The sequence below is a fragment of the Oenanthe melanoleuca genome, chromosome 1A (assembly GCF_029582105.1).
Source record: "Oenanthe melanoleuca isolate GR-GAL-2019-014 chromosome 1A, OMel1.0, whole genome shotgun sequence".
NCBI classification, from domain to species: Eukaryota; Metazoa; Chordata; class Aves; order Passeriformes; family Muscicapidae; genus Oenanthe; species Oenanthe melanoleuca.
Genome location: NC_079334.1, coordinates 67049605 through 67072959, shown reverse-complemented (window position 1 = coordinate 67072959; position 23355 = coordinate 67049605). Strand labels below are relative to the sequence as shown.

Below are 23355 nucleotides of genomic sequence, written 5' to 3'. Positions count from 1 at the left end.
CTGCTGTGGCTTGGCTGGTTTTATTCCAGGTGGACATTTTCAGCTGAATTTCTAATGCCTGACCATTACCTACCTCCAGAAGAGAACAAAACATTCATGTGCATTAGGCTGGGAATTTAGGATTTCAGGTGACTGGCTCAACCCCTCATGTCCTTGTCTTGTTCTTTTTCCCATTTCCCTCCACCATGTCCCTCTCCTGCCTTTCCATGGCTCACATCTACAGAGTGCTGCAGCTCCACAAATCGCTGCTCCTGCCTAAAAAAAAAAAAATTCTACTCACCTCTGGATGTTTTGCAAGTAGTTAAAAGAGAGTAAATGAGGTCTGGGGCAGAATTTTGCATACTCTGAGTACCTGAAGTAGGTTTGTTCTCTCACCTTCAACATTTATAACTATAAACGTCCCTAGTGATCCCCGAAAGTTGTCTGTTCTTTCACCAGAGAGGACTCTGGTGGCTGGCTGATTGCTCTCCTTTCTCTTGGCTTGTTTCCCCAGATCAACCCCGTGACAGGCCCTCGTGAGGGAGGCACCAGAGTGACCATCCGTGGGGAGAACCTGGGGCTGGAATTCCGGGACATCGCGTCCCACGTCAAGGTGGCCGGCGTGGAGTGCAAGCCCCTGGTGGAAGGGTACATCCCAGCAGAGCAGTAAGTGGGGTGTGTGGCACAGCCAAGGCCACAGCACACCTAATGGCATTCCTACCTGTAGGGCCTCCCAAGGTGTTGGGCTTTTCTGGGATATTTTTTCTTATATTTATATAAATATATATATATACACACAAACAATGGGATGGGAATGCTGGAGCAGCTGTCTCGAAGCTTTATTCCATCACAATCAGTCTCATTTTACAGAGCCAAGCACAGGAGATGGAACAGCTTCAGCTGCTAACAACAGCAGACTGAGTTCTCTTTGTTACAAAATCTTTTAACGACTTTCTAGCCAATGGTATAATATTAAAAGCTGACAAGTGTTTGCTTAGGCCAATTAATAAAGCTGCATGTACATCTTGCTTTGAACAATGCTTGTTTGTAATAGCTTAAAACCATGGATAAATCTTCATTATTAAGCTTACATATTTCTACTCCCATTTAACATATTTTCCTGAGCCCTGTCTCTACACTGCTCATACCCCTATTGTTTCTTGTCCTTGCATCTTCAGCATTCTTGCATTTCTCCATCCTGAGATTTGCTTTCACACAGCTTTCTGAGAGTTCTATACCTTTTCAATTTCCCACACCAAGGAATCCATTCCAATCCTGGAACTGAGGGATGGAAGAGGTCGTTCCTCACATACAGCTCAGGATAATCCATTTATTTAATAATCCATTTATTACTATGTTTGGATTGCATATTTAGGTGATCCTCACTGCAAATGCCCTGAAGTTATCCTGGTTTTCACCAAGCAGGCACCCCAAGGTGTTCAATCCCAGTTTGGAAGGCAGCAATCCTAAGAAGCCTCTTGCTGAATGCAGGAGTGATCATTAAACCTTAGATCTGCCTCCACCATGCCAGGCTGGAGCTGAGAGGGACAGAGCCAGACCTCAGCCCAGCATTTCTCTCTGTACTTAAGTGGATTCTCACCACCTCAGCACTTGTCCCAGCCAGAAACCACTTTCTAAAGAATAACTTAATCCACAATTTGGATTCTGGATGGGACAGAAGAGAGTGGTTAATCTAGTCCATCCCCCAGCACTGTGGGCTCTTTGCTGCAATTCCATCTTACCAGCACCACCAAACTCTGCTCCTGGTTGGTTTTTCCCCTCAGGATCGTGTGTGAGATGGGGGAGGCCAAGCCCAGCCAGCACGCCGGATTTGTGGAAATCTGTGTGGCTGAGTGCAAGCCAGAGTTCATGGCCAGGTCTTCTCAGCTCTACTACTTCATGGTAAGTTCCTAAAAAAGTTCTCCTTGGCCCCGAACTCCTTGGCCTTGGTCCTCTTTGCTCCCTCTGTCCATTGTCCTTTGCCACACTGAGCCTCTGAGCTTTTCTCTGCTGTTCTGGGTGCACCAAATTGTTCATTCCATTTCCTCTCAACATCTTGTTCCTAGCAAAAAATAGCTGATCTAATTAAAGTTTTAACAGCCTAATAATAGTCCAGATTATTAGTCCAGTTACAGTTCCATACCGTTCCAAATTAATACAGAAAATTCTCATTAATAGTTAAAAGTGCTGTACAGGAAAGAAAAAAAAAAAAAAAAGAGCTAAAAAAGGGGAAAAATTTCCTTAGTATCTTATTTTTTGGAGGGTGTGATGCTCCTGCTACTAATTTCCTTTGGCTGGAGCCACCAATGTCCTCCAGAGGAAAGTTGGGGGTTGCCACTACTCATTACAGCCCTGGGATCTTCAGCAGCATGAGTGTGATGGTCTCAGTTGGGTTTCTTTCTCCTCCCTCTTGGATTCCCCCAGGTGTTTATTGATCCCATCCACACCAGGAGCACTGGGATTGGGACAGATCCAGCTCAGGCTGCTGGTGAGCTCCAGGATGGGGCTCAGTGCTGGTGGGCACAGTTTTGGATGCTCCATGATGAAACAAGGGACACCTGCAAGCTTCAGCTTCTGTTCAAGTGCAAACACGTTGTACACTCAACCTGTGCTTCTTTCCTCCCTTCTGATGATGTTCCTTGTCCGAGAGACCTGATTATTCCTCTAAGGCCCCTTGCTGGGGACATGCAAGCATTGCCTGGCCTTGATCTGTTCAGATCTGTGCAGGTTCGAGATGAGAGGGTCCCTTTGTTCCCATCAAAAGCTCTCGACTCTTGCAAGAGAATGGGTCTCTCCTGAAATTATTCACGTGCCTGAGCATTTCTTTATGGGTAAAGGGAACTGGTAATGAATGCAAATGTCTTGGATTCCCCCCCTGAGCTGCAGAAATTTCTCTGCTCTCGGCATTTCCCGATGTCACTCGGGTGTCGCGGCGGCGGGGGCAGAGAAACACCTCGAGAGAAAACCCCTACCAGGCAGCCAGAAGGGCTCTTTCCAGGACATTACACTTCAACGTGCCACCTTTTGCCACTCTTGGAATGACTGTCTGCTTTTGATCACCCGTGTCCATCTGTGACAGCTTTTCCCTCCGCTCGCCGCCTTCCCGGCTGCCAGGGTTTTCTCTGCTGAACACCTCGCTGCCTTTGTGCTAGACACAAAAAAAAACCCAAATACAGACACTCTCCAGCCTGCCCATCATACCCCCTCTCCCATGCCCAGTGCTTTAGCAGTGGGAGATGTGGTTTTTTATTATTTTTCTGCCAGGAGGGCAGAGATGCTGCTGCAGGAACCTCAACGTGCCTTGGCATCCTGCAGTGGTGTGTGGCAGCTTGAAGGGAAAGAAGATGTTTGAAAACCAAGGAAGGGCATCACCTGGGAGATAAATGTCACTTCCTGACTCATAGCAAATCTTCTGGAAAATTGCTTTTCGAGAGGTTTGAAGGAAAACTTGGTCAAAGTCGGCCAATTGGTTCAGCCTTTCACTGTCTTGTAAGAATTCAAAGAGATGATGGGTTGGACTCAACAGAGTATTTAATTTCAGTGTTTTAAGAAAGAAGTGGCTTAGTTTTGAGATGCCAGAATGGTTCTTCTCCACCTTTCTAACTAGAACTTTTAAATTCAAATAGCTACTCATTTGTTTAACTCATTTGTGATCAAAACCTGCAAACTGCATTAGAAAGTACAATAAGCCAAGAGGGAAACAAAGCTGAAATGAAATTGATGATGATCTAAATGAAATATATTTTTTCACAGTTATTCATTTTCTTGCTATGATTATTGCCCCAGTCTTTCAATGAAAAGAATATTATATTCACTTCTCAATTTGGTTGCTGAAGAAAGTTTACTTTTATTCTGGCTTTAGAAGAAAATATTGTGTTTCAGTGCAGGTGCTGTGGGCTACTCTTCATTTCTTCTGAATCTACTCCTAAAATCCTTGTTTTGGAGAGCATTTCCCATCCATCCCTTTCATCTTTTCCCCTCTTGCTGCTACTGTGGAACCTCTAGAAAGGAAGCCCAGGTGCACAAGCTGTGCTTGAGTCACATCTTGCTCTTCCTGTGCTCCCACGAGGAATGGAAAGGGAACCAAGGTCTTGACAATTCCATGGGGGGCAGTTTAGACCCAGCTCTGATGGTTCTTCTCTGTGGAAAACCTCTGTGCAGGAGATGCTGGAGGAAAGAAAGGATTGGGGAGCTGAGGAAAGTAGATAAAATCATAGGAAATGCAAAAATTTCCAGTCCACTTTCCTCTCCAGCCCATCACCAATCCACAAAACCCTCTTTGCATTTTCCACCCCCTTCCACCAGGGGTGAAATGCTGAACAGCCTGGAGTTCTGCTGTGGCTGTGCTGTGCCATATTCAGCAAGGCCACTGTGAATAATTAAGAGTTGATCACAACTGTGAAAGCTGAGCCACAAACCCATTTGTAAGGTTGTCCCTGGCACAGCAGTGCTTTTCCAAGGAGCATTCCTGGTGTGGCTGTGGCTGCTTTATCTACCCCAAGGAGAGGGCAGGGAACACACCCAGGGTGGGAAAAAGCTCGTGTGGGTCTTTAACTCAAATGTTCCTCTCTGATTTTTGGATCAGATACTGCTGCAGTGCTGCTGTGCAGGCTTTGGGTACCAGGTTGGCCATTCCAACCCATTTTCCTTCAGGTGGGAGGTCACCTCCCAGCATCAGCCATCAGCAGGAATTTGTACTGGTGGGGGTGTGCATCAATAAGGGAGCTGCCATCAGAGCTTGAGTGGTGCCCAAAGTATGTAAGAGCAATATTGAAGTGCATCCTTTACATTTCCATACTCTTCCTGCAGTTTTTATCCCATTAAAAGAGAATGCTAGAGAATATTCCCAGAAAATCACACTCCAAGGCTTGAAGAATGGCTGGAAATGGCCCAGTGGGAAAGGACCTGGTCAGCAGTGGCTGAACATGAGGCCAGGTGTGTCCAGGTGGCCAAGAAGCCATTGGCACCTGGATTGTATCAGGAATAGTGTGGCCAGCAGGACCAGGAAAGGGGGATCAGGGGGGAGCTTGTAGCTCTGCACAGTCCCTGACAGAAGGGGACAGCCCCAGGTCAGGCTGTGGGAACAGGGAACAGGGATAGGAGGAGAGGGAACGGCCTCAGGCTGGGCCAGGGGAGGTTTAGATTGGATTTTAGAGAAAATTTCTTGATGAAAATGTTGCCAAGCACTGGCACAGGCTGCCCATGGAAGTGGTGGAATCATTGTCCCTGGTGCTTGGAGATGTGCTTTACTGTTGGCTTTGGCAGTGCTGGGTTAATGTTTGGACTTGCTGATCTTAGGGGGTCTTTTCCAACCCCAAAAATTCCATTATTCTAAGTATAAAACCAGCTTCCAAACCATTAGGTGAAAACCAGCCAGGTTTAAACACAAAAATGCCCAGCTCTGACAATAAATCCTTCTACAGAGCTGATTTTCATGTTCTGCCCTTTCTCCAAGAGCTGCATTTAGAACAGGAGCAGAATGGAAAAATGGAAATCTTGCCGCTGTTTTTCAAAATGATTAAACCAGAGGGGCCAGGGAACAGAGGTGGCTCTGTGTGTGTGAGAGTGGGAGCTGTGGTGTGTGTCAGGTGGTTTTATAAACATGGATTAATGGTCTCCAAAGCTCAATAAGGTGACTGCATGATGTACCTGCTCGCTCAGAGGAGCTGAGAGCTTCAAGCACTTGTGTCATCATTCTTAAAGAGAGGGGGAAAGAAATAATCTTCATTTAAATGCATATAGTAGCTTTTCACTTGGGACTGAATGGAAAGTTTTTCTATTAAAATGCAAATGAAAGAATAAACTGTAACTCCAAATTTCTCCCTGAATATTGATGTCTCCTCTCTGCATTGTGGTAACAGGGTGATCTGTGCCTTCAGAGCACGAGTATTTTATCTTGATTTGGGGAAGAAGGGGGAGTTGCAGGGTAGGAAAAAGAGGTTTGAGATTTGGGGCCTCTAAAGGAATTGTGCCCCTCTTTGATATATTAACACAGTGCAGTGTTAGGCTGGGAAGAGAGGCTCAGAAGATCAGCAGGAAAAGGGAAAAGGTGTTCAAGTGGGCAGTGCTGCTTTTGTGGCTGTGGCATTCCAGAGGACACCTCGGCAGGAGCACCACCACCATGTGCCAGTGCAGGACAGCTCCAGGCTGCCTCAGCATCCCAGCCAGGCAAGAGGAAGATTTAGGGTCACATGTGGGCATTTTGCACCAGGGAAGGTTCAGGTTGGGCATCAGGAGGAATTTCTTCATGGAAAGGATTGTTGAACATTGAAATTGGAGTCCCATCCCTAGAGGTGTTCAAAGAACAGCTGGATGTCTGGTTGTCAAGAAGGGGATTGATATCTTGGAGGTCTTTTCCAACCTCTGTGATTCTGGGATCCTATGTGGAACAAACTCAAATGTTCTGCTGAGCTCTCCTCCACCCAAGGGGGAATGGATTTCCACTGCCAGAGGGCAGGTTTAGATGGAATATTGGGAAGGAATTGTTCCCTCTGAGGGTGGAGAGGACAAGGAAGCTGTGCCTCATCCCTGGAAGTGCCCAAGGCCAGGCTGGATGAGGCTTGGGGCAGCCTGGGAGGGTGGAAGGTGTCCCTGCCCATGGCAGGGAGGTTGGAATGAGATGAGCTTTAAGATCCCTTCCAACCCAAACCATTCTGTGATTCTGAGAATCAATAAAGTTGACTGATCTTTTCAAAACCAAACGATTTTCATCATTTGTGAGTTCCACAGTTCGGAGATGGAGATTCCCCATTAAGATCCAATCACACCAGTTCACTGCCTGAGTTATCCTGCAGAGCTGGAGTTGTGTGACAGCAAAAAAGACCCCTGAGCTGTGCCAAACAAGCAGTGGGGATGAGGGATTGTGACCCAAGGTGCTCCAGGCATGGACATGTCTTTGCAGGAGTATTTCTGAGTGGGCACAAGGGCAGGTCTCATTTTGGAGGGGTGAGAACAGGCTGGGGCTGGGTCTGAACTCATCCCACCAAACCTGGTGTTCGAGCAGAGTGTCTCTGACAGGACTGGTGTCACCCCAGGCTCCGTTATCAGCCAGAAGACACGGCCAATTTTGGAAGTCCTGATTAATCCTTGGGGGTCCTCCCTCTCTCCAACAGGAGAGGGAAGGTCCCTCTGCTCCTCTGCTGTGTCTCCAGCACCTCCCTTTGCCTCCACAGACCCTGACCCTGTCTGACCTGAAGCCGAAGCGAGGACCAGTGTCGGGTGGCACCCAGGTGACAATCACAGGCAACAACCTCAACGCTGGCAGCAACGTCATTGTGACCTTTGGGAGACAGCCCTGCCTCTTCTACAGGTACAGATGAGCCCTTCCTGCTTCCCCTGCCTGAGTGGGAAAGATTAAATGCCAATTAAAGGCAGGGAACTCCTCCTGCAGCCCTGACACCTTGTCCTTCAGGTGCCTCCTTTGCTCATGGCCATGTCTCTGCTGCAACAGGACTTGTGCATTCTGCACCATGCACAGCCTTGCTGGCCATGTTCTGGGGAGAGAAAATAGGATTTATTTCATTGTTTTTGACTGGTATTTGATGTGCTTTTTCCCGTGGCCTCTTGTCAAATTTCAGTACAATTCTCCACGGTCCTGCGCTCTGCTACTTGCTCTGGGAGTGCATCGTTTAAAAGATTCATTTTCATGTCCCTGCTTTAGTAGAGGTGACAAAGAAAATCTGACAACATCAGTTTGAAGTACTAAACCACCTCCCTTTTATCCCAGAATAGTCCTGTAGTGCTAAGAAACGGATGATTTGCAACATTTTAGCTCTGTGTTGGCTCCCGCTCAATGGCGCTTCAGAGAGGCTTAATGTCAGAGTTACCTGCTGGATGTTCCCTGATCCCTGTGAGAATGAGCCTGAATCCCATTCCCAGGGGCTCCCACAGCTCACAACTACCCAGGGCAACACATTTTGCTGCCAGTAGTGATGGGGGCTGAAGATGAAGTTGGCACATTCCTCCCAGATATGTCCTTGGCAGAGGAAGCGCTCATTCACAGGAGAGCTGGGAGCGCTGCCCTGGGGCAATGCCCTTCCCTCTGCTGGCTGTGGGGATCCTCTTTAGCAGCCTGTCACGGCCCTGGAGCCATCCAGCATCCAAAAATCCAGCAGGGTGAAGTCACAGCCTGTGGCTGGAGATGCCAAGTGGGAGCCACAGCTGCTCGGAGATGCTCGCTGGAGACTGGGGAATTTCAGGAGGATGGAGCGCTGTCTTTGGGGGAATTTAGAGGGCACCTGGAGGGTGCAGCCATTGAAAGGGACTTCCAGCCCCGTTTTAGGGGGTATAAGATGAGGCTGCATCACGAATCACAGGACTGGGAAGACTGAGAATGTTTGGTGCCTGGATTTTTGGCTCGTTTTGAAAGGAATGCAGACCTGGAGTTGGTTTTGAGCCCTGCCAAAAAGGAAAGGTTTATGCAGAATCCTTTTGAAATATAATCATAAAATGCTTCCCACTGTATTAGCACGTCCAAAGGTCCCAGACACGCTGCAAACTGCACTTAAACAAGACTTACAGTCCTAATGCAAAGTAAACTTTATGATCCCAGACTGCAAAGCTGAGGTGCAAACACCCCTTTTATGAGCTGCTGCTGCACATGTCTGCAGGCAGGAAGGAAACATCCATCAAATATTTAATCACAGAGAAATAATTCTGGAGAGAGGCCTGGTTTGGACTGCCCTTGGGGTTCAGATTTTACTCTGAGTCCTGAGAGATGAGAGCTCTTGTGGTTTTATTTATACCAGTGAAAAGGCAATGCCACTTCCCCAGGAACTAAGTGGTTCACACTGGTTTTCTCCTCTTCAGTGCACAGGTTTGGACCACAGGAGATGAGAATAAACAATTTGGCTCTTTTTGGCACTGTTTTGCTGCTGGTAGCACCTGGTTCACATTTACTTTCTCCTCCTCCCAGGAGATCCACCAAGCACATTGTCTGTAACACCACAGCCTCCTATGAAGGTTTTGAGAAGGTGAAGGTGTCTGTGAGAGTGGACAAGGCCAAGATCCACCAGGAGCTGCACTATGAATATGTAGAGGATCCCACCATCCTGAGGATTGAGCCTGAGTGGAGCATCTTCAGGTGAGTATCCCTCAGAGGGGATACCCTCTCTCAATTCCCATTTTTTTTTAAAGGAGCACTGCTCTGTAACTTTGGTCCTTGGTGTAGAAAACTGATTTCCAAACATTGTGTACACCAAGAATTTGTGCAGAGAGACTTCCCAGAGCCAATAGATCCCTTGGGGTGGATTAGAGTGAATTGACAGTGTTTTTAAATATATGTTATAAATATATAAAAACATATATATATAAATATATTAAAGTATATATACATATACCTACATATATATAGGTATATATCTGTGTATATGTATATATTTTTATATATAAATATATATGTATACTTATATATATGTAAATATATATATAGGTTTATTTCAGAACAATTTGGTGGCAGGGGAAAGCATCTACACAGCCATTATTGTTGTTAGCAATATGAAAATAATATAAAAGCCTAAAAATATCACATAAGAAAATGCACAAGAAAGAAAAGGAAAGGATGAGAGCAGAAAGATTGCACCACTCACAGGCTCCACAAAACTTGGTCATTGCAATTTCAGTGTCTGTTGGTTGAAGTAATGGTCACAGATGATAAGGGGCATCCCAAAGAAATAAAGAAGAAAATCCCCAGAACACAAACTCTGTTGGGTTTATATTCAGGTTCAGCAGGGAGTTTCCCACGGGATGATGGAAAGTTGTGGATCAGGGACACCTGGATGATGGAATGTGGTGGTTCATGAGTTTTTGACACCTTCTAAATGGACACAGCTGCCTCTTGCATGAGCCCAGCTGGCTCCAGGATGTCCCATCGTCGTCCAGCTGCAGAGTGAACCCTTCAGTCTCTGTGTCAATGTCCCAGCACTGGGCAGGGGAGTTATCACAGACAAAATTCCACCTCCAGGGTTCACCTCCTCCCTTCCCTGGTCCAGCACCAGCTTCAGCCTGAGCTGGGCTGTGCTGGCCCCTGGCACTGGAGTGGGTGCTTTTCCCATGGGCAGCTTGTCCTGAGGTTTGAGCCACCAGCACCCCAGTGTCCCTTCCAGTATCACATTCTCCTTAGACCTGGGAGGACTGGATGACAGTATCACATTTATCTCACCCCAAGCTCCCCCCAGACTCCAAAATTCTGTTTGTAGGTGTATTTGGTGTCACAGAGGAGCAGCTGCTTCTTTGCAGTTTGTGCAGTGGGCAGAGACCTTTCCATGATTTCAGCAATATTTAAGCCATGAACAATTTCATTCTCTCAAAGTGTGCAAGCTGCAATTCCTACATTTCCCACAGCCCTCATGGACATGAAATTCCTACATTTCCCACAGCCCTCATGGACATGAAATTTCTACATTTCCCACAGCCCTCATGCACTTGATGCCTCAGCACTAAGCACTGCCTGTTTGGCCACAGTACCTGAAAGCCCCAGGGCTCTGTCCTGAGCTGAATCACAATGGGAGCCCTGCTCCCTGCCCTATCCAGGAGCCTTTCTCCTCGTTAGGGATCCCTTTTTCTCTTCACCCCCTTGATGCTGCTTTGGTGAATTCACAGGGTTCACATGGAGCAGCGTTTGCCCTGGTTGTGGAAGGCATCAAAGTGATGCCCAGATTCTCAGAAGCCTGGAGAAATGGCCTCAAAAAGGGAGAAATTGGTCATTAAATGCACTGATTTTTCCTTGAAATGATACAAAATAAGAAATCTTAGTCTCCCCTCATTCATCCACAGCTGCTCTCTGCTTCCCTGTCAAACTGGACTGATTGGAGTCCCTGGGGATTAGGAGCAAGGCTTGTAAATCCCCCCAGTTCAACTCCCATCCCAAAGATGTTCTCACAAATCAATTAGTGCCTTTAATTACAGTGAGGGAATTTACTGATTTGGCCAGATTGAGTCTTTGCACTTCGGGCTTGAAGCTTTAGTGTTGGGATTTTCCATTTGGGGCTTTTATTTTCAGTCAGAGTCCAGGTTATCAGTGAAAAGAGAAATCACTTTGCTCCCTTATAAAGTGAGCTCGGTGCTGCATAAAAGGTGGTTTCTTTGCTGAAGCTTCCAGACACAGGTGAAGGAGCAGCCAAGGAAATGCCTCAGGTGTGTTAACAAAGTTTTGCCCAGCCTGGGGCTGCAGGGACTGTGTGTCCCATGGCTGGATGGATGGGATCTCCCACCTCAAATCCCAGAGTAATGGAAATAAGGGTGGGGTGCTTGTTTAGGTGGTACTAGATTATTTGTGGGGTGTGTAGCTGCTAGGATGGATGGCTGGGACTGCACTTGTCTCATCACTCATGGAATTATTAAGGCTGGAAAAGACCTCTAAGATAACTGACTCCAATTCTTAACCTAGCACTGACATGTTCATCTCCAAAATGTGTCCCCAAGTGACTCATCCCCACAGCTTTTAAACACTTCCAGGGATGATTTGAGTATTTCCAGTGGTGGAGCATTTTTGGGTACAACTCTCCACTTTGCTTTTCTTCATCTGAAATTGAGAAGCATCAAATTGAAGATTAAGAGATGCCCATTTTAACCATTCCTACCCAATTTCATCCTGCTCCTGAAGCACTTTTGAGTCACTCCAAAGGTGCACAGCCCTGGAGAGAGAAGAGGGAATATCCAGGATTACCACAGGGGTTTGGGGTGTCAGGGGTAGGTTTAGGTGCTGTAACTGTGGGGCTGAGCTGTTCCAAGGAGAGATGATTGCCACTAAACCAGCTTTGCTAAATCAGTGGATGAATGTACCAAGCCTGGCTTAAAAACCTTTCCAAGGGCTATTTTTCAAGACAATAAAGAAAAGATCACTGCTAATTTACTTCCAGAGCCAAAAAGAAAAAAAAAAAGTCACGCTGGGCTGGCAAGTAAATAAAATTTTATGAGGCTCCATTAATACTTTTGATCTGGGTTTGATTTGAGTTACATCCAGCAATTACCTGAGTCTGCAGGCAGAAAATGATACTCAGGGCCTTTAGGGGCAATAAACAGTTAAATTCTGAGAGCTTTTGGCACCTCTGTTATTTTGCTGGGCAGCAGCAGGTCTCCAGGCTCTGCTCCCACCTGGCTGAGCATCCAGACACAGCCACAAATGCCAATGGCTGGTAATTTTAAAGGCAAGAAACTGTTTTATTTACTTTATTTTCACTCCAGAGAGGGTTTGGGGGTGATTTTAAGTCTTCAACAAACAAAAAACTGCTTTATCTTTTCTCTTTCTCTGGTCAGGTGTTGTGGCTGTGTTTATTACCTGTGGTCTGAGCCTGCAAGCTCAGATTCCAACCCAAAGAGAGGATTTTAATACTTGGGTTTTAAACTGTGTGCACAGATTTGGTTGATTAAATAGAAGGATTTGTGTTTATATAGACACAAATACCTGTAGGTGTATTCACACACTGGATTTTTGTGTAAAAATTTCAGGCAAGTAAGGATATAAAATCCCTTCTACTTTGAATCAGCAGAGATTAATTATATTAGTAATGATGTTATTATTAAGTTATGTAATAATAGAAATAATTTTTTTTTATAATTTTATAAGATTTTTATAATATTATTAAGATAAAGGCTCACAGGCAAAATTCAGAAGATCCAGGACAGTGGAGAAAGAACGATTTGGTTTATACACTTCTGTGTTTTGAAGAATGAGATGATGTCAGGAATCTTTACAGGGATGCTGAATTTTGGGGAGAGGGTATTTTTTTCTATAAGGGAGGGAAGAGAAGGTCTCTTGTAAGCAGATGTGTGACTTCAGCAGGATCTCCTGTGCATTCAAACAAACTCATCCAGATCTTATGGAAACAGCAAAATGTGGGTTTGCCCTGTAAAATTTCCCATTAGCAATTCCCTTATTAGCTGATGATTTCAGAGAGAAAAATCTTGAGATATTCTACAAAACTCAAGGTCAATTGTTGCCCTAAGCATGGACCAGTCCAGTCTTTGAGTGAAAGTCCATGAGGAGAGGTGTCCCAGGAGTACCTGCTGAAAGATGTGGATGTGCCAGTTCTCTTTGGATAAACCCAAACTGTTTGGTCATCAATGTGGGTGCCACTGGAGGGGCTGGGGCAGAGCTCACCCAAACCTGGCAGCTGTTCTGTGTGTGTCTGCATTCATTCCTGCCTCCCCAGCTGATTAATAATGGAAGAAAAATGAGGAACACTGAGAACAAAGGTCAGAAATGGGGGAGATTTGTTGCCTTCTTCCTCACAGGGTGTTTATTCTCTGGTGTTTTCTCATTTATAATGCACGTGCTTCACCTTTCCTGCATGTGCAGCTTTACCTGGAGGCAGGAGAGGGATTCTGAGCTTTCTTTTCACAATCCCATTGATTTCCACATGGCCTCCCCTTCCCAGCAGGAAATAAACTGCATCCTGGACAGTTTCCAAAGGGAGTTATAGGGGCAGGTGCTGAAGCTGCTGAGAGCACTCCTCACCCTGGGACACCCTCAGAGATGGGGCTGTGATGTCTGAAATGTCTGCTGATGCCATTTCCTCCTCCTGTCCTGGCTGTGTGAGCCCTGACAGGTGAAGGGTTTGTGTTCCTGGGTAACTTTTCTCCTTTCAGCCCTTTCAGCCCCACCTCATGCTGTAACAGCAGAGCTCACCCTGATAGATCAGAGCTGCTTTAATTTGGGATGCACAAAGCTGCCTGTGGTGAATTCTTCTCCTTAATGTGGTGTTCACAGCCAACCCTGAGAAGCTTGGGAATGGTCCTACAGTTTCTTTCCTCCTTCCCCTACATTCTCTGAAGTCCCACAATCGGTGGCTGCAGCTGGAAGAGGCAGGGGGAAGGAGAGAAGGGAGTTTCTGAAAAAAGGGGGAAGGAGAGAAGGATGTTTCTGAAAAAAGGGGGAAGGAGAGAAGGGAGTTTCTGAAAAAAGGGGGAAGGAGAGAAGGGAGTTTCTGAAAAAAGGGGGAAGGAGAGAAGGGAGTTTCTGAAAAAAGGGGGAAGGAGAGAAGGATGTTTCTGAAAAAAGGGGGAAGGAAACAAGGGTGTTTCTGAAAAAAGGAGCAGGAGAGAAGGATGTTTTGAGAGCAGGGGGAAAGAGAGAAGGGTTTTTCTGAGATCTGTTCCCTTGTGGTGACAGTGACTGCAGGGAGTGAGGAGGGCTCCATTACATCTCCCCATAAAAGTGAGAAAATCCTCCAGGTGCCTGTGGGCTGTGGATGGTGGGACTTGGCTTTGTCAGGAAAACTGCCTTTGAGCAAGGGGACACAGAGGTTGGGAATCTCTGTTGGTGTTGGATCCTGATCTTCCCCATGGAAACCAGGCCAGTGCCTGATGCACACCAAAGCTGAACACTTTGGCTCAATTTATTCTAATTTCTGCAGGGCTGGGTTCCCTGGTGGCACCACAGAGTTCACTGAAGTGACACTGTCATAGTCAGGGTGAGCTTTGATAGCAGGTTACATATGGGGCTATAAATCTGTCCTGGTTTGAAGGACAGGTGTCTGCCAATAAAGGCAGAAACTTCTCTTTGAAATGGAGAATGTAAACCCCTCCATCCAAATTATTATAATAATTTTGAAATTAAGGGGCTCTCAGGCAAAGAGATGGGAATTAGGAATAACAGTTCTTTACTAGGAACATTAAAATAGAAATGCAGTATTACACAGAACAATCCCAACCCCTGCCAGAGTCAGAATCCAAGCTGACACCCGTCAGTCAGTCAGGGTGTTGGCACAGTCCCATTCAATGGTGGCTGCATCCTCCTGCAGGGGCAGATGTGGTTCAGCTGGAGCAGTGCTCCTGGAGAAGGTGCAGTTTCCTCTGAAGGTGCAGGGATGATGTGCAAAGGTCTGGTTTTCCTCTGGAATGCAGTGGAAAGAAGGTACCTTGGTGTCCAAAATGTCAGTTTTTATCTGGGTAGGAAAGGCTTGGCTCCTCCCCTGGCTGGAGCATCTCCCAGTGGGATGATGGAATTTTATCAGTCATGCCCTGGGACTCACTGGCCATGAACAGGAGATATCTCCTGGAGGGAGGATGGGCTGTGGGAAAGATAAAGATGATTGCCCAGCTGGTTTAAAGATGGCCCATGAGCAGATAATGTGTGCCAGGAGATCAGGGTCACTGCCCCAGCTGGTTTAACAGATGGGGACAGAACACACATTGCTGGTTACATCCTGTATTGTAACCCAAGACAAGAGCTCAACCCCAAATCCTCAAGAGCTGTTCCCATGGGTCTGTGTCTGTGAGGGCATTTTGGGTTGGAACAGCTCCCCAGGGAATGGGCACAATCCAAGGCTGCCAGAGCTCCAGGGCTGACACCACTCCCAGGGATGCACAGGGTGGGATTGTTGGGGTCTCTCTGCAGGGCCAGGAGCAGGACTGGATGATCCTTGTGAGTTCCAATTCAGGATATTTTATAATTATTTGATTTATTGAGGTGATGTAGAAAATGGAGCCTGTGGACCATTTTAAAGACCCTGTGATAAATTTCCAGTGTTTCCTCATCCCCAAAGCTTGTGATTGCTGAATCCTGACAATGAGAACCACCCAGAGGCTGCCTGACACAGCAGTTTTAGCAATCATTTGTCTTTACTTATTTCTCCCCTTATGAATGAATGAAACATTATTAGTTTTGTTCTTCCTTCCCTCTCTGTGGGACAGCAAGGCGCTGTCAGACACCTTTCAACCAACATTTAGGAGCACAGATCACCCATCCCCGGTGTGATGAGTCCTGACATCTATTAGCTGGGTTCATTCTTTAATTCCATTTCTTATTCTCCAGTGGCAACACTCCCATTGCTGTGTGGGGAACTCACCTGGACCTCATCCAAAACCCCCAGATCCGGGCAAAGCACGGTGGAAAGGAGCATGTCAATGTGAGTATGGCTGCAGAGCTGGGCAGGGGATGTGCCACACTGTTGGCTGACACCTCTGGAGGTGAAATCTCTCCTATTGCAGCCCAAAAGAGAGGGCATGATTTGTTTTCCAAAATATTATCTCATCCCTGAAGCACATGCACAAAAAGGAAGGGTTTTGGCAGGGCTGGAACCAAACTTCAGGGTCTTCTGAGACCTTCACCTTTTGCTTCTCCAGCTTGCTGGGATTTATTTCAGGTAACCTGATATCCAAACTGGAACCCTGAGCACAACTGAGCATGCACTGCACAAACACTTTTGGAAAAACAACCAGAGTGTGAGACCAAGGTGGCAGCAAGGTTTTGACTAATCTGTGCTGTGCAAAAAATAAGGGAAGAAACTTGTGCTTCCATCAGGAAACAAAGTCAAGGAAAGATGCTGACGCTGGCAGCAGAGGCTGAGCTCTCTCAAGAGGCACAGGAGGCTCTTTGAAGTGCAAACTGCTCCCCAGCAAGGCTTTCCTAATCCCTGCCCAGCCTTGGTTGTGTCATGGGGAAGGTTTGGAAGCAGTGGAGCACCAGCCTGTCCCAGGACAACCGTGGGGATCTGCTCCTCCCTCTCCCTGAGAGCCAAAGGAAGGATGGGGGCATTTCCCATAAACACTCCTTGGTTTGGGTCTCTTTCCCCAGAATTATGTTCAGAACAGCACAGGGATGACCTATCAGGCTCTGAATTTCCCATAAACACTTGTTTTTGGTCTCTTTCCCCAGAATTGTGAGGTGCAGAACAGCACAGAGATGACCTGCCAGGCTCTGCATTTCCCATAAACACTTGTTTTGGTTTCTTTCCCCAGAACTGTGAGGTCCAGAACAGCACAGAAATGACCTGCCAGGCCCCAGCACTGGCTGTGGACCCCAATCACCAGTCTGAGCTCGCTGAGCGCCCTGAGGAGTTTGGCTTCATCCTTGACAATGTGCAGTCCCTGCTGATCCTCAACAAAACCAACTTCACCTACTACCCCAACCCCATCTTCGAGGTTTTCAATCCCTCAGGGATCCTGGAGCTGAAGCCTGGAAGTCCCATCATCCTGAAGGTGAGATGGGACCAGGGACTGGATAAGGACAAACAAATTCTGCCTGTCTCTCTGTGCCTGCCAGCACCCCCACAAACCATCCTGATTGCCCCCCAGAAATTTCCTCCACTCCTTGCCCCTTAGGGAACCATATCAGAGTCACCATCAGCAAACACCAAGCACACCTATAACTGAAAATTAGAAACTCCTGTGTGCAGCCCAAACTTGCACCCAGTGCTGCTCACCAGAGAACATCTTCTACACTTGCAATGTGGCTGACAGTGAAATACCCAACTCTGTTTCCTTTCTTGTGCATTCAAGACCTTTCTCCAAACAATTCCTGTGCCATTTCTGCAAACTTCACAGCAATACAGAGAAGGAATTTCATTGTGCAAAATTTCTGTATCGCTATTTTTACATGGTGGATATGCAAAGAAATTATTTTACCTGCAGATGCTTTTTGCATGTTTGGAAAAGGGTCTGACTTGTCTGGCAGTGTTTAGTGAGGGTTTTATTGTGCAGGACTTTTTGGATGGAACATTTCTCGCTCAGATGCAGAGAGGGAGGAGCAGGTCAGGTCGTTGTGACTGCTCTGAGTCTGTGACTCCTGCTGCTCTCTGCATGAGTTTCTAAATTGGCTTTTCCTCTCTGTGTGAGCAAATGGTGGACTACAAATGTCATAATAGAATCATATTTGGGTTGGAAGGGACTTTAAAGACCATCTCATTCCAACCCCCTGCCATGGGCAGGGACACTTTCCACTAGACCAGGTTGCTCCAAGTCCATCCAACCTGGCCTGGAGCAGTGTCAGGAATCAGCCATCCACACCTAAAAAATGCAATACCAACACTTGTATCCCAGGAATGAACCAGAGGGGAGGAGAAAAACTCTTCCCTGATGTTTCTTTGGTTATTTGGGGGTGTGATGTTCCTTTCTGTGCAGGGCAGGAATCTGATCCCGCCGGTGGCAGGAGGCAATGCCAAACTGAACTACACGGTTCTGGTGGGTGAGAAGCCCTGTGCAGTGACAGTGTCAGACGTGCAGCTCCTCTGTGAGTCCCCAAACCTCATTGGAAGGCACAAGGTGATGGTAAGTGATGCCTGACCCTCAGCCTCTGCTCCCTGGGTGGCTGGGGAGGGCACAGCAGGGCTGAAGAGCTGGCAGAGGGCTCCAAGGGGTTTGCATCACTGTCTGCCCTCCCAGAAACATCAGGGCCCCTTTTCGGTGTAATATTCTCATCAAGAGTAGCTTGGAGAAATTGAACAGTATAAAAGTGACCTGGAGATCTTTGGACACAGACATTTCTCATTACCAAATCCCAGTAGGAGAGCTTGCCTCTCTTCTGTTCTGTATGGTCTGTATGAACCCTGGATGCTCATGTGAGATCGTATGTAGCATGTTCCTGCATGAAATTGTTAAATTCAGCACAGTCTCCATCATTTTGTTGACAGGATGGTGACTAAAATTTGCCTTTATGTAGGAGAGAAAAACAAAAAAAAAAAGGATGTGGACAATAGTGTGACTGGACTTGGGAGTTTTGGCTCCTATAAAACTTAATGTGCTCCTACAAATCCTTCCTGGAACCTGTGAAGAATGGACCTGGTGATTGCATCAAAGGGAGCTTCTCCTCCTCTCACCATTTATTTATTTACTCCTTTTTTTTTACTTTCCTTTCAATAATTTGAATTCCTTGATGCTGGTTCTTGATAAGCATCATATCAGCAAACACCCTGGAGTTGTACCAAGCTGTGGGTGGGAACAACAAAAGCTGATAAGTGACACCAGTGTTTCTCATTCCTTGTGAACAACTGCTTTTCTGTTGCACCCCCCAAAGCTGTGTCTGTCACATATTAACTTATTTATTTCAGTGCAATGAGACTCAGAGAGTTTGATCTTAAAAAAGATTTCTCTGGGAACTTTTAGGAAGCAGAGTTCATGATGACCATTTTGGGTCTTGTTTGTGGCTGCTGCTGGGATCCCTTGTAGTGGCTACTTAACTTCTCTGTGCCAAAGTTTGTCATCTGGAAAATAGAGGTAATAATCCTTTCCAGCCATGCAAATACACCGTGGCTCTCGATTCATTGCAAAGCACATTAAGACTCTCCAAGAGGAGCAATAATGAAGTGAGAGATTTTCTCAGTGTGAAAACCAAAGCTTTTGAGCACGGCAATAAATGTTCCCTGTCATTTTCATGGATATGATTAAACATATGGTTAGTCAGAGATGGACAAAGCCAGTCCTGGGGAGACCAAACTCAAAGCCAGGTGAGCAATAATCAACCCCTGGGGATCCAGGATGAGGGACATCTGGCCAGGCTGTACTAATTGGGAAAACTGCCCTGCTCCTGCAGCTTGGGATAGTTTAAGTGAAGCCAAAGATTTAAAAAAACAATCCCTTTTTGAGAATTTTGAGGATTTTTGAGGGATTCTGCTGGGGAAACTGGGAAGATGATGGAGGTGCTCAAGGATGGGCTTTCCATCTGGAATTAGAGCTGGAAAATGCCTTCCCCAGCGTGGAACAGCATCTCTGCTACTCAGGCTGGGACCACATTTCACACAAACATCTCTTTGATGGCTAGGATAACTGATAGTAGTTCCTCCTCCTGATTCTTCCAAAGATTTACTGTCTGACCTTGAGGAAATTGTTAAACAAACCTTTTCTTGCAAAGTGAGGTGGCCACGAGCTGACAGGGAGCCATGGGAGCGAATTAACTGGTGCAACACAGAGATTATTTCTAAGTGAAGGAGCAGTGGCAATGACACACGTTGATGTCAACATGCTTTTGATCTGGTTCAGCTGTCTTTTACACAATGACACAGTTAAGTACTTGAAAAAAACAGCAAAGAAATAAAAGGCCTGGGCGATGGTTGAAAAGAAGATTGACTAAAACTCAGAGGAAAGTTTTTTTTCCAAGGAAAAAAAAAGAGATGTGAGGAGGATCCTGAGTGGCTGTGCCAGAGAAGGTCTGCAGGGAAGATGTGGAATACATCTGAAGGGCTGCTGGTACCTAACACAGTCTGGAAAATGCACCAGACTCTGTGTGATGAATGGAGAGATGGTCAAATGCAGCAGCTGAAGTTCAGGGCTTGATTCATCTCATCCTTAGAGGGATAATTTTATTTGGCCAGGACAGATTTGCACCAGGAAAGACACTCCTTCAGAACTGCTGAACTCCTACAGTTGGCCACTAAGAGTTTGTTGGAGAAAAACAGACTCAGACATAGAGCTCATTTAGAACATTTAGTGTAATTTAGGACAAATCCATGAACAATAGTCTTTAAAAATGGCCAGACTGTTGTTGTTTGGTGGGTTCAAGGTCAATCTTCTGGAAGGTAAAAACAGCTTCCTCCAGAGCCACTCAGTGGATTGAGAAGTGAAGTTGGGCTATATGTGCACATTTTCTTGTGTTTTAAAAGCTCACAATAACACTGCAGCCTCATAGACTTTCTTCTTCAAGAGCCAGGTTCTCTCAGATCATGGCAGCTTCACTTGTGGATGGTGAGACCTTCCCAGTGATGAAACCACCTCTAAAGGGGAACACACTGGGCCTAACTTTGAACACCTGCTTTTTGGAGCTCAGATCCCTTTATCATTAATGGAGAGGAATGGGAACTTCCACTGAATGAAACGTCTCATCCCAGTGTCAAAGGGGCCAGAAGCAGCTCACATAAATCACAGCCTGGAAGTGGTTTTTCTCTTTGTTGACTCTGGAATCATGCTGCAGTGTCTAACTCAGAATATTTGCTGAGAGAAATCCCACCCATGGAGACAGGCTGTTCTTCCAGCTTTGAGGATGGATCTGCACTGGGATTTGGGATTGGGGTTGTTTGAGTCTAGTCTGATATTCCTTGAATGGACTCATCTGACTGCAGGGCTTGGAGAAAGAGAAATTGAAAAAGATTTCATCTATTTATTGATCCACTGACAGGAAGGAAAGCATGAGAGCTGTGAGAAAATTTTGCTGGGAGGATTTGGGACAATGTTCTAGGGCAAAAGGGAACAACTTCCAGTGCATGGATTAGGATGTGATTTTGGCAGTTTGCCTGCTCAGTTGAGCAGGCCACATTCCAAAAACAAACCTCAGGATTTATAAGAGAGCTGGATCTTGTATCTTGAAATGGATGAAAAAACTCATTACTGCTGCATCCCCAGCTGCATGTCTGAGGTCCCTTGGCCACTGAAAATGCTCTACAGGCCATCAGTGTCATGGTAGCAATTGGTCATCTTGAAACTATTACCTGAACAGATGAGTCCAGGATTAGTTTTGTTTTTCATCGTGGACATTTCATCTCTCAAGACCCCATCCCAAAATGGCATGAGAGCACCTTGTGGATGGAAATCAGCTCTTTTCAGACATTCACTTGTTCTTTTCCATGACATAAGGGCTGTAGTTCTGTCTCTTTGGCCAGGACCCACTGAGGAGCAGCCTATACCTGGTGGTAGAGCAAAACAACTTCCTCCCCTGAGGCTGCAATGGGACTGGAATAACTTCTAGGAGATTATAAGGTCACTGAAATTCATTTTCCCAGAAAGGATTGGGGTAGAGAGCACCTGGGAAAATTCCTTAATTCATGATTCTGCTCCATAGTCTCTCCTGCTGGCTCCAACTGGGCCAGTTTCTTCCTCCTGCAGCCTAGAGAGGAAACCTGAGTAGGTGCCTGAGCTGAGATATGGGAAACCCTGGGATTAATAAATGTCCAGGAAGGCTGGAGATTAACTGAGAGCCAGTGGGATGCAGGACAAGGCTGAACACCAGGCTGGGGTGTGGATATGTGAGGAAGAACTCCTAAAAATGGAGGAAGAAAGCAGTTTAATTCCACACTGCAGTGGTCCCAGGTGCAATGGGAGAAGGAAACACTCAGCCCTGGGGTCCTGAGTGCATTCCTGCCTGGAAGCAAGTTTTCCCTTTGTGCAGGGCCAGCTGTGCCTCTCTGTGACACAGCTCAGCTGGGGTGAAGGGATGGGGCTCATCACCCTTCCAGCTCTTTGCATGGCATCTTCCCAGCTTGCTGCTGATCTACAACCAGCATTCCCAAACCACACCACAGCCCTAAAAGCCTTTTTGTACCTCAGGCTGGTCAGCATAGCCTTTCTCCCACCACTCAAGCCTTGCCTACTCTACAAATAGGTTTGAACAGCCTTGTAGTAGCCTGAAGCCAGCAGTATCCTGTGGGATTCCTGCTGGGAGTGGTGTTCATGCTGTAAAAAAAGGGCTCTAAGGCACTTGCTTCAGCAGAACATTTTGTTGGGCTTGCAGGAGCACTTTCAGGGCTCCTTTCTGTTGTTAAAACCAAGGCCCCTTCACAGCAGCTTTTTCCAGAGGCTGGAAGCAGCTCTGGGAACCTCTGGAAGTACATGGAGAGCAAAAAGCTGTGCTCACCTCCTACTGCTGAGCATCTGCAGCCACCCTGGCAATGTGTGGCTAAGATAGGGGCTGTAAAAAGTGTGGGCCAGGCTTTGTGGTGGATTTTCACTGCCCCAGAGGCTTCCAAGTTTTATCTGGTGGGAGAGTCAAAAGAAAATACTGACTCTGATTTCTGCAGTCCCACTGCACTCACTGGGTCAGGAATCCTCTGCCCTATTGTGGGGTTAGGACCCACCAGACCATACCTTGAGCTCAGTGTTCTGTGTGTATTTTGGGACTAAGTGACATCAGTGCCCCATACAACACATCAGGATGGGGAATGGAAAGTCCAGAATGAAATCCAAACTGATGTGGAGGAATTGTGACTGGTGACTTGTCTCACCACAAGTCCTTTTGTGGTTGGGTTTGTGGTGACTGCCAACAGAGGTGATTCTGTCTGGCATTTCAAGTGTTTTTAAGCTGTTCCATATCCAGATTTTTCGCCTCTTGGCTTGGGAGACAAGGGAATGTCACAACTCATGCTCAGTCAGGATGATGACAAAGTTCCTCTGCCTGACAGTTTCAGTGCAGCTCCCTGTGAGGTTCCTGACTTCCAGTGCTCAGGGCACCAACTCCAAGCTCTTGGCTCCTACTTTGTTGGGTTATCTTAAATAAGCAAAGCAGCTAATAGTCAAAAAGGTTATTTATTACAAAGCACATCAGTCTCAAAAGGCAATAGAAAAAGAAAAAGCAAAGCAAAGCAATGGCAAGAGCAAATGGTTAAAAGCCCTGGCAAAAGCCAAAGACTAAAAGCAACAACTCTCTCTAATACAAACTCTTATATAGGATTTTTCCAACAAGCTAAGACACAAACTCAGACCACCACTACTTAACCTTTTAGAATTCCAGTTTCTCAGCACACCAGGTTACTTATAGACTACACATACCACCTATCTTGTCCTATCCCAAAAATGTCAGCAATATTCTTACTACAGCTCTGTTATGACTAAGTCCTTTCTACCACTCTGGGCCTGGAGCCTCTATTGAAGATATCAGTATGTTTCAACCTTCACTAGAACTCACTCTACTACTGTGGCATTTGAAACCTTTCACTTACTAAAAGCATTAGAACT

The 23355-nt window shown here is 46.3% G+C and overlaps 1 protein-coding gene across 2 annotated transcripts in view; it reads left to right on the top strand.

Annotated features, from left to right (window-relative positions):
- PLXNA4 (plexin A4) overlaps nt 1-23355 on the top strand; it is a 435362-nt gene that overhangs the window by 357648 nt on the left and 54359 nt on the right. For both annotated transcript variants that reach the window (XM_056482450.1, XM_056482451.1), the window contains exons 13-19: nt 494-645; nt 1764-1881; nt 7152-7288; nt 8894-9061; nt 15734-15827; nt 16660-16899; nt 17821-17967. In XM_056482450.1, coding sequence (XP_056338425.1) covers nt 494-645; nt 1764-1881; nt 7152-7288; nt 8894-9061; nt 15734-15827; nt 16660-16899; nt 17821-17967 — 1056 coding nt within the window. The remainder of the gene's footprint in view (nt 1-493; nt 646-1763; nt 1882-7151; nt 7289-8893; nt 9062-15733; nt 15828-16659; nt 16900-17820; nt 17968-23355) is intronic.